General features: G+C 40.6%; 5 protein-coding genes across 5 annotated transcripts; 2 read left to right on the top strand and 3 right to left on the bottom strand.

Moving 5' to 3' along the window:
* Positions 1 to 56: 56 nt before the first annotated feature.
* Positions 57 to 4,064, top strand: PCOAH_00051010 (Uncharacterized protein; the record flags this gene model as incomplete). Its single annotated transcript, XM_020061883.1, has 15 exons — positions 57 to 126; positions 250 to 497; positions 750 to 987; positions 1,090 to 1,173; positions 1,300 to 1,352; positions 1,443 to 1,490; positions 1,657 to 1,779; positions 1,892 to 2,091; positions 2,290 to 2,425; positions 2,594 to 2,729; positions 2,909 to 3,015; positions 3,134 to 3,233; positions 3,332 to 3,468; positions 3,671 to 3,778; positions 3,921 to 4,064. The coding sequence occupies 15 exons, from the start codon at positions 57 to 59 to the stop codon at positions 4,062 to 4,064; spliced, it is 1,932 nt and encodes a 643-aa protein (XP_019917274.1).
* Positions 4,065 to 4,291: 227 nt separating this feature from the next.
* PCOAH_00051000 (Uncharacterized protein) lies at positions 4,292 to 6,366 on the bottom strand (the record flags this gene model as incomplete). The annotated part of the gene is made up of 8 exons (XM_020061882.1): positions 4,292 to 4,366; positions 4,458 to 4,506; positions 4,668 to 4,747; positions 4,855 to 4,975; positions 5,137 to 5,194; positions 5,305 to 5,431; positions 5,639 to 5,762; positions 5,948 to 6,366. 8 exons carry the CDS (start codon positions 6,079 to 6,081, stop codon positions 4,292 to 4,294), a joined length of 768 nt encoding a protein of 255 aa, XP_019917152.1.
* Positions 6,367 to 6,646: 280 nt separating this feature from the next.
* On the top strand, positions 6,647 to 7,972 carry PCOAH_00050990 (Uncharacterized protein; the record flags this gene model as incomplete). Its single annotated transcript, XM_020061881.1, has 3 exons — positions 6,647 to 7,097; positions 7,295 to 7,342; positions 7,506 to 7,972. 3 exons carry the CDS (start codon positions 6,921 to 6,923, stop codon positions 7,629 to 7,631), a joined length of 351 nt encoding a protein of 116 aa, XP_019917280.1.
* A 503-nt stretch (positions 7,973 to 8,475) lies between these two features.
* PCOAH_00050980 (Uncharacterized protein) lies at positions 8,476 to 9,840 on the bottom strand (the record flags this gene model as incomplete). Its single annotated transcript, XM_020061880.1, has 3 exons — positions 8,476 to 8,561; positions 8,708 to 8,771; positions 8,911 to 9,840. 3 exons carry the CDS (start codon positions 9,838 to 9,840, stop codon positions 8,476 to 8,478), a joined length of 1,080 nt encoding a protein of 359 aa, XP_019917177.1.
* A 1,914-nt stretch (positions 9,841 to 11,754) lies between these two features.
* Positions 11,755 to 16,397, bottom strand: PCOAH_00050970 (Uncharacterized protein; the record flags this gene model as incomplete). Its single annotated transcript, XM_020061879.1, has 2 exons — positions 11,755 to 16,194; positions 16,371 to 16,397. 2 exons carry the CDS (start codon positions 16,395 to 16,397, stop codon positions 11,755 to 11,757), a joined length of 4,467 nt encoding a protein of 1,488 aa, XP_019917271.1.
* Positions 16,398 to 16,927: the final 530 nt, after the last annotated feature.

Genomic DNA, 16,927 nt, shown 5'->3' with positions numbered 1-16,927 from the left:
GACAAAATTTTTTACCCCTTTGACGGTTTTCTCAAAGGGAGCTCCGTGCAGACAGAATGGACGACCTCCTCAGTACTTCCAAAGAAAGAAGGATAGAAAACAGGCGAAACAGAATTAGAAACAAACGTAAACCTCACCAAAAAAGGGACAACAAAAGAAGAACGATTTATTATGTGATCTCCCCCTTTCCCTTTTCCCCCTTTTTACACACTTCCTTTTCTTCACTCCACACCCCTTTCGTATTTTTAGTAAATAAACAAGCGCAGCCACCACACGAGAGCGAACAACCGACCACAAGCAAAAACCAGGAGGGAGAACCCCCCAACGATGAGCTACCAAACACAGGAGAAGCTAAATCTACATACAAATTTGAATATAAAAATGAAGAGTGTAATGTAAATTACGATAACCTGAAGCGAGAAATTGTTAAAAATTTTGAAGAAAAAAAAAAGGACTTTCTAGGGGAAGTATCCGCGAGGGTGAACCAGAAGGAACAGGTATAAAAAAAGAACGTACACATATGATGCACCCTTTTGAGAGATCATCTTCCACGGTGGGAGAAAGACCCCTTATATGGACCCCACCACTACTGCACTTCTTCCTTTCTGATTTGTGAATTGTCCTTGTGTGTGCAATAAAAGGAGACTCTCCATCGATCGCCAATCTGTTCAGTAAAACTAAACAGAGACATGTCACTCTGCGCAGGATTATACTGAAAATACACTGAGGTTTCTCCCCCCCCCTTGTAGCCCTTCCTGGAGGAAATAAAAAAGTATGTTGTCGGGTTGAACGAAAACAGCTTCGCTATAAGCTCCAACGCAAAGGAGCAAAATCTTACAGAACAAATCGAAGACACTTACCAGTCCGAGTTCCAAAAGAACATCGCCGACGTGAAGGCTTTGGCACTAAAAGAAAAAGAGTCCTACAAAAAGAAAATAGAAAAATATTTCTCCCTCTTGAAGTATAAAGACGAAAAGATTAAAAAAGGTTATTTCGATTGTTGAGTTAGCTTTTTTTTCACCTCTTTTGTGACTGTTTCTCCTTGGATGCACACCTTTTAGTGCCTCCCACTTTTCACCCTTCCTGCAGTGTGTGAAATTAACTCGAAAAATGTCCTATCCTTTATCGAGCTGATGAGGGACCAAATGGAGGGCTACAAAACATATCTGGAAGGTACGCATGGCATTCTTGAATTGCAGACGTCACAATATATAACTTTGTGTACCATGTAAAGTGGGACTACTTTCTACATAAAGACCCACTTCGCTTGATGCAACTTTTCAACCTTCCCCTTCGCAGACATACTGACCAAAACGCGAGACGAGCTAAATTCGAAAAGGAAGAGCTTGCTGGTAAGGGCGGACAAGGAAAACCAAACCGAGTCACCCAAAACACGCATATGCTTATGCATACACATGCGCACCCTCACCTCTTCACCGCAGAACAACAATAAGGAAATACTCGAAGACTTCATGAGGATGAGAGACCTGGTTCGTCATAAATCATACATTTATATGTCCCTTTTTTCATTAAATTTTTTTTATTTTCATCTGGGCTCCCCATTTTGAACGCCATTCATCCGGATAAGCACATGCCCCTTCTAAAGCATCCACAGTTACCCCGTCTTTACACCCCTTTTATTACTTTCTCCCAAAGAATTCCACTACTTTTCTGGACGAGCTGGAAAGCCACAAAAAGCTGAACCACAAAATTAAGGAATGTCACGAACAGAATCATCTAAATTTGAAGGGCAAAAATGAGTTACTGGAGGAAAACCTAGTAATGGAAAAAAAAAGACCTGCATTTGCATGTTCATTAGTGCATCTACACCTGTGCATCCATGCAGTAAATCACCCCCGATCCACCACCACCGATTATACACTCCTCGAAGGACACGAACATGGAACACATACAAGACATCAACCGCATCATCATGGAGAGGGAAAAAAAACTTTACGACAACAAACTCCTGCAACAGAAAAACAACCACAATTTGAAAATGATAAATTTTTATAAACTCGAAATAAATAAACTGAGAGAAGCTCTCCTCTCCGTTAAGACCTTCTACTACAACTATAAGATTAAGTCCAAGTAAGATTCACCAGTTGGGGTCCATACGGGGAGGCACAACTTTGCTCCACGGGGGAAATATACCCCTTGAAGGCAGGCATTTTCCCCATGCAGCAAAGTCGTAGAAACGTCCTTAATGCACCGTATTGTCAAAAAAATATTCATGCTGGGGTATGCATAAATGATGCCGGTTCTACTTTTTCCTCTTTTCCTATTTAGAAAAAACGTCAGCGAGCTAATAAATCAGTACGAGCGAATCAAGTTTCAATTTATCCAGCTGCAAAAGAGACAGAAAAGTTATGAGCAAAATTTTCAGAAGAAGTATGCCAAAGCGTGGGATTTGCAAAAGAGCGAGGTAATTGCATTCACCCCCAAGTTTATGCATCACTAAGGCGTAAAAAAAAAACAGCCAAATTTGTTTCGATGCCCGAGAGTGGATTCGCCCGTCCTGCTAGCAAATCTACCAGTTAAAACTCCCTCTTCACCTTTCCCACCTGACACGATGCTCTCTCCCCCACTTCAGGCCAACAGACACATCGCAAAATTATTAAGTGCAAACCAAATAATTCATGAGCAAATTTTCATGAAAGAATTCTGCAAGACGAATTATAAACACCTGGTTGAGGAAAATTACAACATAGGCTCATCCCCCCTTAAAGGTATTCACGTCGTTCTCATTTAGGCAGTTTTCAAATCGTTCCGTTTTTCACCCACTCCATTTGATGCCGTGTTGGAGTGCAAATTGAGAGGAAGTTACACCAAAGCTGCTTTCCTGACATACCTATATCTATGTGTGCATATACATTTCCCCTTTTTGCGACCCTCCCCCTCTGTTTAGAGGACACAAAAACGAACGATAACGAAAACGTAAAGCAAGTCACACATAACCAAATCGAACAAGTGAAAAAGCTACTCCTCCAGGAATGTAACTTTCTAGTTGATGGGGTAAGCACGTAAAAAATGGACAGAAGTAAAAATAAAGGCCAAGCTATGAGATGAAATGACACGTAAGAAGCGATATGAAAAACGAACCATACGTGCATTTCTCCTTACTTCCCCTCAGGATGCAGAGGACGAACAGGAAAAGCTGAAAAAAATTTTCAACTACATAGGCGTTCACACGCAAGACGACTTGGAACTGCTGACTCAGTTGTTCTACGTTGGTAAGAAGAACGCAGCAGCATGAAGATAAAAAAGTAAAATCTGAAATTGCGTCCCTTTTGCCAATATTGCTGCTTCACCCACTTCGCCCGCCCGAAAGACGACCAGCAGGAGAACGACGAAGGGGACCTGACGCACAACTCGGAATACACACTGGACATAATTTTCAAATACTACCAAGAGAAAGAAAAAGAAAATGTGTGCAGAATTGCGCAAAATAAGCAGAAGTACAAAAATGTACGTACACCGCGGGATCTGCCAAGCGGCGGAAAAGCAAAAAAAAAAAAAAAATAAATAAAATAATAAGTAAAAAAAAATGACACTTGAAACAACACACCTTTAAATAATTCCATGAAAGGAGAAGCAGAAAAGGCACGCCTTCCACACGTGGACTCTCTGCTGAAATATTTTTCTTTTTATGCCTCTTTCACCTTTTCAGAGACTAAACATCTCCCTAAAGCTAATAATTGAACGAAAAAAACAGGAAAAGGAGTACTGGGATAACCTTGCTCGTATCACTCCGCATGACACGATAGAACTGTGGAAGGTTAAATTTTTTTTTTCTTTTTTGCATGCATGTAGAGGGCTCACTTAAATGTGACCATACATGTAGTTACACCAGCATATCGACTTCTTCCATGCTTCCCAAAGTAAACCCCGTTTTTCTTTTTCTCACCTCCACAATGCAGACGTTCTTAATTTTTATTGAAAAGTACTATCACTTGCTCAAGGAAAGAGCAACCATCATTCAGAATATTTTTGCGGAGGAAAAACTAGTAAAAGAAAATATGAGTAAAATTAGCAGAATGAAGGAGGCCCTCTCGAAGTTGTAAAAATTGGCAGTTCGTTTGTCTACTGGTGAAGAGGCATGTTCTACATGGATGCGCGCCGAAAAATGAGCAAAGGGGGAAGGAGCATGGAAACAACGGTGGAAATAAAACGCGAAACAAATGGAAAACAAAACGGAAAGGAAACGAAAAACGAAGCGGAAAATACTCTCGCGCGCTCATCTTGTGAGGATCCCCCTTTACCGACAGTTCATTTCTTCCTTTCCGCGCCTTTAAATTTCCCCTTGCTTGTCGTAAATTTCTTTAATTTTCTCGAGTAACGATTCATTGTGCTTTAATAAGTCGTACTGAAAAAAAAAGAAAAAAGAAACGACTGAACGGCAAATATCCACCCTTTTTCACCAATAAAAAAAAGTCTTTCCCTATAGTTCGTCAAACCTGTATTTCCTTTTTATTTTTATTTTCTTGCATTTTCTTTAAATTTTCGCTGCATTGAAAGAGTTTCAAAAGGGTTCATAAAGCAGAGCCGTTAATGTGGACATGTTCACGCATTTTAATTGATTCAAAAAAGATGCCTTGCTCTTTTATCATGTGTGTACTGTGCTTTGCACATTTCGCTGGACAGGGCCTTTATTTTTCATTCCCTACTTCTTCAAAAGTTGCAGTTCGTTCTGCGAGTCCAGGAGCTTTTCCTTCAATTCGATCTCTTCCGTTGCTAGTTCGTCCAGCTAAAAATGGAGTCCCCAAGTTCGGACAGGTGTTACATCAACCCATGTTAAAAACACAACATGGTAGTGCACACATGCAGATACAAAGTACCGAAACAATGACTTACAAATAACTTATGCTGCTGCAACTGTTCTTTATAATTCTGGTTGTTCATGTCGTTATTGTGCTCTATGATGTCAATCAAATTTTTGTAGTAGTTAATATTTTTTTGTATTTCGTTATTGATCCTTTGGGGGGGGAAGGAAGAGCAGAGCGGGGGCGCCTATTTATATGCACATATCGACAAGTACACGCCAGCGTACGCAACATTCTCTAAAGCCACTTCTATAGGGGCATACAATACACACACATGCAAATAACTGTGTGCTCGTTCCCCTTTTCCCTTTACATTAGCAAGGCGAAGCCGCGCTTCGGACACTCTACAGTTATTTGCCTTATTATTTCGTCTATTAAAAAAGGAGGAAAAAGCATGCAAATGGGGGATAATATTTTTTCTTTTTTATCATTTTGGCTACTTATATTTTTCCTATTTTTTGCTTCTTTATTTAAGTGAGACCTAATAGCTCAAAAATTATATTTTCCATGTTGAAAAAATTTAATTTGTTCAGTTCGTTATGCTCTATATTCTTAAGAACGGCCTGTATCAACTCCAAGTCGTTTTGAGTGGTATCTTCTGATATTAACTACGCGAAAATGAGGGAGAGGGTAAATGGCATAAGCGTGGGTTTGCAGTTTTACTCATATGGTCTGTACACCAGTCAACATAACTGCGCAAATAGGCCGTGATAATTAAATATCTCAATGCAAATCGAGTGGCGCACACATACGAGCATCATGCACTGTCAACTGGCCTATGCCTCCCTTTTTTGAGGTGGGAAACTGTCCATTACCTGCACTAACGTCTTTCCATTTTTGTTAAAAAATTTCACGGGGAATAACAAGGATAGGTTGAAAAAGTCGTGCAGGTGGAACTGCTTTTGTATTTTCAAAAAAATATCTTCATTGTAGCCGTTGCTAATTTGGAGGGGGAATTATGACGTAGATATGCAGCAGTAATACACTTCGACTTTCAGCGGGAGAGAAACACTCTTTCTCATGCATATAAGAGCCGTAAATTACAGGGGGGTAAAAGTCCAAACCGTTTTCTTCCCCCCTTTGCAAATCGCACAAAGACAGAAAAACCAAACTAAGCTGCTTACTCCTCGTCAATTTTTAATTCTTTAACCAAGCCGATGTTATCCTCCAAGTAGCAATTTTTCGTTGATGTCTTTTCAAAATAGTGCTGATATTCCTTCATTGCTTTCAGCATGTACGACTTTAGCTCTTTGCTCATATTAAAGCTGTTGCCATATTTTAGCTAGCCCCATGGTAGCACATCGTGAATTAACGATAAAAAAAAAAAAGGGAAAAAAAGTGTAACAAAGTAGAACAAAACCAAATGGCGGTTGTGCTCCCGCGCCACATAAGTAGACGCCGAGGATGTTACTACGGAATGGTCATTTTAACTCACAGATACGTCTAAGGTCACAAATATATATGACTCTTTACGCTACACTATACTATACTATTCGTTCTTGTATTCATCTTATCTTTTATTTTTTATTTTCTTTTTTACAATGTTGTGATTCTTTTCCATTTTTTAAACGTTAAAGAGGGGATAACGAGGGAAGCCTAATACGAACGCGCAGGAAAAACTCATCTTACTGAGCTACAAAATTGTCTTTACAAATATCACTGCGCAGAAATGCCTTTCAACATGTGTAGTAAAAAGAAAAAAAAATGGAAACATTTTCCTTCCAATGCTTGCCTAAATATTGCGAACATTCAGAATAATTTTTGTCCGTAAAAAAATTGGCATAATTTTTTCGTACTGCACACAAAGCGCTGCTATTTTTTTTTTTTTTTTTTTCTATTGCTATTTTGTATGTTCATTTTACATATACACTTCATACAATGTTGCATTTATTTTCCACATCCTCCTTTTATTTCCCCAAAATAATCGAGGGGAATTTTTAAAATCCCCAATTTGTGTTTTCCATCGCGATTGCTGCTTTGTACAAAGTTCCACCACTGCAAAGCAGCACCAAGTACATGCCTCCACGTAGTTACACTACCAAATAATGTCTACCATTTTCCACCACCCCCACTGCTAACATTCGATTATAATGAAAGATGAATCGTAAAAAAGAAAACCAGGAAAATGAGGGGGAATATGAAAACATTTTAAAAGATCGCAAACTGAAGTATGAAAAGCTGCGGAAAAAAAGTGCCCTCCAAAACAGGTTTATCTCGCCCATAGTTAACCTAATAAATAGTGTGATAAACTTCCTGAAAACCCTTTTTAACATAGTAATGCTAGAATTATGGCACACAAAAGAGGCACATAAACGTTTTCCTGAAAGTGTACACGCGCATGCATATATGTATGTATGCAAATGTACACACCGCTAGAGAGGCAGCACTCCCGTCCGCTTACCCCTTGTGGAACAACAGCGTGTGTGCAGCTTTCACCAAATGATGTTAATATTTTTTTTTTTTTTTTTCAGCTAGCTATTTTTTTTAAAACTTTATTTGGCTTGTCCAATGGCTCGAATGTAAGCCCTTTTTGACGTCCACCCCTTTATGCAACCACGAATCTGTGGTTGTAAAGGGGCCCCTCATATGCCTATTTCCACAACAACCATGCGCGTACACAAACGCGTGCACTCTCAACCATACACGTAACCTACACGTAACCCCCGCGCAACCCTTTCGCAGACCCTGGGCGGACGCAACAACGATGGAGATGACGATTTCTTCAACAAGAAGAAAAAAATGGGCAATTTGCAAAAAAGCAGAATAATGGAACTGAAAAATTTGGGCACCTGTTTGGGAAGCACCTGAGGCTAACTTCTCTTCCCTTCCCTTTTTCCACACGAAAGTAATTCCAAACAAATATCATCATAAATGATTTGCCAATTTGAAAATACAAATATAAGTGTATAAATTGACAATGAAAAATGATGTTCTGTTTGTTTGCATCACATGAACTGTCTACCAAACTGCTTCGGAAAAAAAGAGGAAAGGAAGAGACCTACAATCTGAGTACAATAAATTATTTTCTCTTTATTAAACCATGATTGCCTTTTTAAGTGGATATTTTTTTTTTCCCCTTTCCACCCTATTTTTAAACATTTTTGTTAAGCAATTTCCTGCTTTCACGCAAGTAGGTTATTAAAATAAGACTGAAAAGTTTTGTAAGGTTAATTTGTCGAGGTACACATTATTGACAATAGTTATATGTGTGCAAATGGTCCATTGGCCATTTAGTTATCTGTGTTGGGTCGCAAAAATGTGTTTATACATCGGAACACGTGTGCGTATATGCACACATGCACATGCAGGCACGTACATATAAGCGTGTGCATATGCCTGTGGGGGGTTAAGAACTTTATAAGGATGTGTAATTACTTTAAAATGGAAGAAAGGGTGAAAAAAACAACCATGCGTTGAATCACGAAAGAATGAATTAAGAAATCCAACGGCGCAATTGTAAGTGAATTTATGAAGTAAATCGGGAAAAAAAAAAGATATATTAAAACGGCGACAACAGCAATGGTCAGAAAAAAAGAAATAAATAAAATGAGAATAACAACACCTGCTCTAATAAAAAATAACGGTAACGATGGTGTCACATAAAAATATTAAAACATAAACACGGTGTCCTGCGATCAAACATGGAAAAAAATTACTTCTCCTTTTTGATGACATGCTTAGGAATTGGATTTTCGCCTTCGTCTTCACTCCTGATGTCTGCGAATTCTTCATTTTTCACTGCAGTTAGTAAAGGAGAAAGGGAGGCGATGTTTGCTCTGTTCTCATGTTTGTTGATGCGCTACAACGTGATCCGCATAAGACTCATTTGTATCGGTGAAACGTATGTACGTGGGCACATATGCGCCGCTTCTTCAGCTCATTACTTGTTTTGACGATAAATATTCGAGTCATCTTCAGGATTAGGAAAAACCAGTAAAAGTGCATAACCTGCGGTGGGGCCAGGGGTGTGTAAAAATAAATGATACAGTGTAGTGATCCATTGTGCCGCTGCGTATACATACTATCCGAAACACACGCAGTGGAAAAGGTCACCACGACCAAGAAATGCACTCCTGCTGAGTCATACCATGAGTATCCACAAAAGCACAACGGGGACTATACCGGCGGGCACGTCCATGTAAGATGTTATAAACCCGTCGGTGTAGGATTTTATGATCTCTAAATTGCTCAACGGAATGACGATATAAAAGAGGAATATAATAATACGGAAAAAAAAATAAGAAAAAACAAAAAAAATGTAAAATATTGTCAACGCTTTCTGATATCTGGGATGGGAATAATTCAAGCTCTTCGAAATATACAATGCCACGTCAACTATGTCGTGAACAAAAAGAACTAATAAGCCCATCCTCCAAAAGTTAAAAATATATGAATAGGATAGCAACAGAATTGTGGACAAATGGTGTAAAATGAACACGTAAAAATCTTTTCTTCTTATTTCATATTTTAAGTAAAAAAGGCAAGAGGACCAAAAAGCTATCTCCAGTAGGTAGAAATAATGCACTGAATTGTCTATATACATATATGGCCATCCTCTTTTGTTTTCCATGTACTCATCTTCGGTGACTAAAATAAACCATTTCCCTGTTGGTTCCTCAAGGCACTTTTTAACCCATCCATTTTTGTTGTGCATATAACCAGACATAAAAATTAGCAACATAAAGTTATACATAAAGGAGAAACTATGCCAAAATGCAAACCAGCAGTTTTCCTTCCATTTGTATATACATCCATCTTTCGCTATGTCCCATTTTTTGTTTACTCGATCTAGTAGTGATTTTCTGGATAAGCCATACAGTATATTATTCTCTCCAATCAAATTGGTGTGTATCCCTACGGCGAAAAATCTCAATACGGTTATGAAAGCAAAAAGGAGAACAAGTACGAGGATGTCCCATCCAGACAGCTTCCGGTTAAGTAGGATCCATTCTAAGTTGCCCTTATTTCTCACGTTCGCGAAGTACTCGTCCAGCGTGTGCAAGTAGTGGCTCGTCATCGTCGCACAGGGGTGGTCCACGAGTGGAAAAATATGCAGGGGAAAACTTGAGGTGGTAATGTTGTGGCGTGAATTTTGCGATCGCAAATTCAAAATGGAAAACTTGATGAGGCTATTTCCCAAATTCGCTTTCACAAAACGAACCCCGATCTGCGCGAAGACCTACTCAATCAAAAAATGCAACTACGTAATTTCATCTTCGAGGAGATGAAAAAATGAAAAATCCACGTACACAAAAAAAAGACACAGCCTTATACATGCGAAGGAGGGGTCCTTCACCTCCTTCTCAAAGAAACAAAACAGTTTGCGAAGATAATAATGATCAATAGAATAAAACTTGCACAGTTATCTATGCATGTTTATGTGCACGTACGCATGTGTAGCACGGCTTTATGCTCGCTTTCGCGCATATTAATACGAATAAAACGATCAAAAGGTGTGAAAAAAAAAATTAACACTTTTTATATTTTGCTGCGATTTCCGCGTCGCTCAAACTTTTGCGACAATGCGGATACGCGACTGTGCGGTATTGCTACGGAAAACGCTTTATATACTCACGCTATGTGCATTGCTGATTGGGGGATTCCCAACCAAAGAACAATGCTTCTCGAATAAACCACAATCCCGACGAATCGAAGAAAAGTGGGGGCCCTAAAAGGGGGTGCAGGGGTAATGCAAGGGTAATCCAAAGCAAGGACAATCCAAATGCAATGCCAGTGGTAAGCGAACGCAAATAAATAGCATAATTTAAAAAAAAAAAAAAAAAAAAAAAAAAAAAAAAAGATTGCGGGAAAAAGGCGATCTGGACAAACAGAAGAAAGCAATATAAAAACGTAACGTATCACTGCGAGGTTGTTATAAAAACAAACTACACACTTCTCCGCTTTAACGAGAATGTTCAATGAGGTCACACCAATTTGATTAACTAAAATTGGTAATTTACATGGGTAGAAAATAAACATAGAAAAGAGCTTTGCCAATTTTTCCTCGCCCTCAAAATGGTGCAAATAACATACTAGTTAAAAAAAAAAAACGCTTAAATAATAGTGCCATAAAGTGCGTTATTCATCTACTAGCACCTGTTGTTGGTGGGGGAAAGGATATTCATGCACATGCCAAGGCGTCACAAATGAGAAAGTGTATTTTTCGCTCGAGAATCAATTTAGCAGAGATCATTTTTCTTTTTTCGTTTTTTTTCTGTGGCGTTTCCCAAATGCTCACATAACATGGTGAAACAATGCACAATTCATATTGGAAGACATTATTTTTTTGGTAATTTTTCCCCACCACTTCTCCACTTCGCATCGTATTTCCTCCTTTTTTCCCACTTCTTTACCCCTTCCTTTATTGGCATTTTAAAGCGCTGTTAAACGTGGTAGACACATTTTCATATGCAGGGAGCGTGCATAGCACTGCTTCGTAAGCATGGACAAATGGCTAGCTGTTCGCAGCGATATTTCCCCCTCGCCGACTGTTTACTGTTCACAAAAAGATAGCCATGCTCACACGGCACCCCCCAGATCAAAGCGGCGGCAGTAGTTATGGTGTGCCGGTAAGCAATTCGAGGAGGGCTGCTTTTGTAGACGCCAAAACGTGTGTCATAAAAATGGCAAAAAAAAGCATACATATATGTAGCATATTCGTACCTACCAAAACACTCCAACTGCGTGATAAACAAGTGAAAACAACTCTTGTCTAATTTTAACTTCATCATTTTTCTTTAAAAAAAAATGTTACTTTGAGCATCATCCAGCAGATGGTGGTGCAAAAGGAAAGAAGCGATATGTCCACACAACGCGGCAACAGCGACAGTAACCGTTTTGCACAAACAAAAAGAAAATCATTAAAAAATCACTAAAACAAGAAGATTGTTAAAATGAAAGTTTACGCAGGGATGTTTTCACCGAGGCACCACTAGTCGGACAGGTGAAATTCCGCCTCACATGTTTCTTCGAAACTTGTTTGCCTAACAGATCTACGTCTCTTTTCCTTTTCCACGCTTTTCCGCTTCACTTCGCATGCGTAATCTACGGTGTTCGTCAGCGATTTTCTCTTTTTAACCTCTGTGTTTAACGCTTTGCCATACACGTTATTAACCGCCTTTCTACCTCCACAGGCATGTTCTAACCCGTGCGTTGTGTGCATATTCCTGCCCACCTGCAGAGATGCATCATCGAAAGTGGGCGAATAGAACCCCGGTCGGGAAGAACCGCTGCCCGTGTCACCATCTAACAGTGTGTGTCTCTTGCTTTCGCTGTTCTTACACATTTCCTTATCCCTTTGGATCATATTAAAATATTTATTGTAGGACTCAAAGAAGGCCACTAAATTTACGAACAAATCCTGTGAGTATTTGACCTTCCTCGTTTCATCCACGTAACTAAAGAGAGGGTAAAATGGCCTAACATCTCCTAACCATATGATAAGTGCTAAGTATTGCTTTATCAGTAGAACTAGGCGCGAAATTATTAGGAGCATCTTTCCGTACACCTTTTCTACAAAATGGTGCACTTTTTCGAGAAATTTATCCTTGAGCAGGTTTTCCATAACGTCGTCTCCGTCAGACTCCCCCGTCGTTTCCCCCACGCAGCAACTCCGGGCAAACTCCGCGGTACCCATTTCTCCACGTAACTCCAGGAAAGAGTTAATAAAGTCGATGGATCTATCGTAAAGATCCTTTATGTGAAATCTGCTAACCTTCTTCAACTCGTTCATCTCCTTGTCGCTGAAAATTTCCCCTGTGTGTTCTGCCAGAAGAAGCAGCATACATCTATCCCTTGATATTCTCCCATTTTCTAAATACCCATGAAGCATTTCTACCTTCCTCACCACCGTGTCCCACTGAAACCACCGATACTTTCTCGGCTCATTTAACCAATTACACAAAAACAAAATGTTGGAGAAAAGCTGCTTTAAGAGGAGGTGCTTATTTGCTATCAGCTCGATGCTCATTAGCTTGTTGTGAATATGCTTTAACAGATCGTCATAAATAAAATGAAAATTCTCTATCAGCAAAAGATAGCGAAATCTCTTGTGAGCATTTGGGATGGTACATATGAATAGGCAGAATTCTTCATCCTCATATGTTTCGAAAAATTCTTCGTCTTGTTTCTCTTGGGTAAATGTTCCTTGGGAAGATGATATGGGTGTGTTTGCTGCACTGTCTAACTGCTCCACCCCTTTGGAGGAAAGTGAATCACTTAGACAACCATCGTAGGTATTCATTCCCTTCATAAAATCGTACGTCTTCAACTCAAATTGATCATTCTGTTTGTTTTTCCTTCCCGTTTGGTCGTCATCCTCGTCGTTCTCCTCTGACTCAGAGTCTTCAACGTAGGGGTCACTATCACGTGGATTCACAAAACCCGCGTCTTTCCTTTCGCCGTCCTTCCGTGCACCTTCCCCCCCGCCTGCCCTCAACAACCTTCGAATTATGCTCCTTTTTCTCTTCGGCCCCAGTTGGCTTTCCAGGCTATGCATGGCCTCCTTCCAGAGGGCAAAATTTTTGCTATTCCCCTCCGGTATGGTGTGCAAAATTTTCTCTAAGGTGGTAGAATCGCATGTACAGAGAACAACAGCGGAAACTATTTTCTTCAAATTTTTAAACTCACTTTGTCGTTTCAAGGAGCACAACATGATGGTCACTGGTTGGGTGAAGTACCCCATACAGCTCAACCTCTTATTAATTCTTCCCCCAAAGGGGTTAATATTTCTACAGTACGATTTGGCTAAAACATTTTTGTTTAAATTCTTTTCCCTCACCTTTTTGGTGAACCACAATGCTAGTTTTTCATCATTGATTAGCGAAACTGATGGAAAGAGGGACTCCACATTGATAGAATAAAAAATGGACACTCCTAAAAATTCCATCATTTCATTTTTCACCTCTTGAGACGATTTGAATAGACTAATTTGGCTCCTCCTACTAAACATTAATTTGTTGCAATTGTTTATGCTGTATGGGGGGATGTTATTAAAATTACCTTTTGCTTCCCCCTTGAGAATTTCCTCATACATGGCTATATCTTTTACGTTTTGCTCACTTGGTATGAAACTTCCTTCCATGTCTTTGCAACTGAAGAGACCTTCGTACATAGCTTTATCAAGGTCTACCATGTCGAGGGAAATGTACCCTATAGTTGTCCCCATTTGTATGTGCAGATTCGCTCTGTTGTTATTAACACTCTTTTCTGTTTCCACCTTTGCGTTGCTCTTCTCTCCTTCACATGGAAGTATATTCCTCCTCAATCCTTTCGTAAAAGCAGACTTACTCCCACTTGTATTTGATTCTTCACCTTTTGATGCACTTAACATTTCACCTTTTTCACTCCCTCCTTGTAACTTCCTTTTAATTTCGTCATTTATGCTTAAAATGATGTTTTGAAATTTTAGGGACATTTCACTGCTTGTCTGTTTTGCTCTCCCCATTTGGCCACTTTCCACGGAGGTGAACGTTCCACCTATCGCTTTCCCCCCTTTTAGGAGAGACTCGCCTGCATCCTCTCCACACGAATCATCTTTTAGGTGGCCCATTTCGTCACTACCCATATGCTGGCTAAGAGGTTCTGTACGGTCCTTTTTATTCTTTCCCCCCATGTCTGGGTTATCCTCCTTCATGTTGCTTCCCCCCTCAGGGTGATCCTTCTCTAGCCCCTTCGCATGCTCACCTGACGAGATGGTTCCTTCTGTCCCTGCTGGACACCCCTTCGTATAGTGTTCCCCACGTTGAACATTTTCTACTGAGCTTATATTGAACCCGTTGTCCTTTCCTCCACCTCCCTGTTGATTATCCCCGAGTGAGCTACCACCACGGGCATCCTCCCCATCGATAATTTCGCTGCCCATTAAAAGCTCAACATTTTCCAAAGTTAATGGTTCATATGAAAGGTGAAAATATGCCACCATGTTGGGACTCTCTTTTTTCCTTTCTTCCCCAGGAGTCTCATCTAGGTTATTTTCCTCCCCGATGCAACCCTCTACGCTGGACGTCGCCTTTTCCCCCTCAGTCGCCACCACATCGTGCAAGTGAGTGACTTTCCCTTCATCTTTAACCTTATCGTTCGCAGACGAACATTTGAAATTTTCTCCCCCTTCGCTTGTTTTCCTCTTTTTGTTGCTAATAGCGAATGTGCTGCTTCTCATGTACACGCTTTTGTTTGGGGCGCCCTTCCTGGCATCGGGGGGGGAAAAGCTGATGGGACCACCACCACCCATACCACCCATGGTAGAATTCATCCTCTTCACGTAAACACTATTTTGCAACCCGTTCGGCCTGCTCATCATGCTGGCCTTTTTGCTCACAGAGACATCGCTCTTTTTCAAGTTATCCCTAGTTAGCAGTGTAGTCTTGTTGGCGCCACCCAGTCCTTCGCTTAAATTGCTGCCCCTGCTGTGGACCCCTTTTGTATCTACATAAACGCTTTTATTCAAGTTAGTTATTGGTCTATGGGATGGCGCAACGAACCCCCCTTTGTGTAGTTCATTTTTTACAACTTTTCTTGGAACTCCCACATTTTTACTCAATAAGTTACTCATCCCGACGCCACTGCCAATGCCGCTTCCACTACTAATATACACACTCCTGTTAGTGAGAATGTCTTCCTTTTTGGCGCCCTGCAATTTGGGGTGCTTGTCCATGTATATACTTTTATGGCTAAGGGGGAGCTCCCTATTGAAAGAGGCTTTAATTACGCTCTGTTTTGACCCATATACAGACTGATTGAAGAGAGGTCGTTTCCTGAACTCAGACTGGTGTAGCTGTCTACCAACGTTGTTGTAACTTGAGTCTGTGTTCACCTTATCATTGCTCAATTGTGTTTTCTTCTTTTCGAAGTACTTTACGCAACCTTCGGAATCTTCTTTGTATGCACTGAAGTCTAGAGCCCCCAGGTTTACGTAGTTCGATTTGTTCCTTTCGTGGATGATGGTATTGGAGCTTCCATGGGCGGAGTGGTTCCCTTGGTGGTGAATCGTGTGCGGGGCGTTCGGTGTATCTCCCGAACTATGCCTTTCATCACTGCAGTCTTCCCTCCCTACCAACGGGGGGGAAACGCTCCCCGCATTGTCTACCCCCTCGCCGATGTTTCCATATAACGTCACATCAATAGGTGCATCATTCCTGGGTAACTTCATTTTCAATTTCTTCCTTATGACCACTTCTTCCTCCCATGTTTCATTGAACAGCTTCCTCCTCTTCAGTCCCTCCAGAAGATCCTTCCCTCCACTTTCTTTGCATCTCCTTCTGATTACCTCTTCGTAAAAGTTAACAAGATCGAGGGACATCAAGTATGCACACCTGTACTTATTCAGCAAGGACAAGAGTTTCTCGTTTACCCTTTTCAGCTTTACATTTTCCTGAAGTGTTAATGTTTGGTGGGGAGGGGATGAATAGAGGTTGTCCTACATATGTATTGTCCACTACTGCTATACAATTGGAGCGTGTGAACCAGCAGGGTTAGGCATGCTACTCGCTGGTATCAACGTTAACGCTTTTCTTTTTGTTTCTTCTTTCCTATTTTCTCAGCCATTACATGATCCAGCATGGTGCTGACTGCCATGGGTGAAAAGGTTCGTTCAAGGGAGGATGGCAAAAAGGGGGATTAGCACTGGACCTTAACGCATTGACATGCCTGCACCCATGCTTAGCTGTATTTATCCCTGTCCAACTACAAGTGAATACGCGTAGTCACTCACGCAGCAGCGGGGAATACCGCATCATGTGTCTACTTCCACAAGCGGCACTTCCGTCGTGCTTTGAAAAAAAAAATGGACAAATTTTATTTTGAGGTGGAATTTTTTTTTCATTTCCATTTGATATTATCGAAATATTTCTCTTTGTTCAGTGATGCGTTGAAGTAAAATTGTTGATGCCGCAAAATGTGAGCAGAAAAATATGCACGGTAAAACGAGCGCGGAAAAATGTGCAAGGTGAAAAGTGCGGGGGGGGGAGGCCGCAAAATAATACAGGCGCAACCCCCCAATCAGGTGCACACCTTGGAAAAAACGGATACGCAATCCCCCACCTCCACTTCCCTCAGTACGTCGGGAAGGAGAAAGCGGGGGGGCATTTTAAAACGGGAGAGCATTT

This window comes from Plasmodium coatneyi, chromosome 13 (genome assembly GCF_001680005.1).
Source record: "Plasmodium coatneyi strain Hackeri chromosome 13, complete sequence".
NCBI lineage: Eukaryota > Apicomplexa > Aconoidasida > Haemosporida > Plasmodiidae > Plasmodium > Plasmodium coatneyi.
The sequence above is the reverse complement of the archived record's forward strand: the minus strand, read 5'-3'. Positions and strand labels throughout refer to the sequence as shown.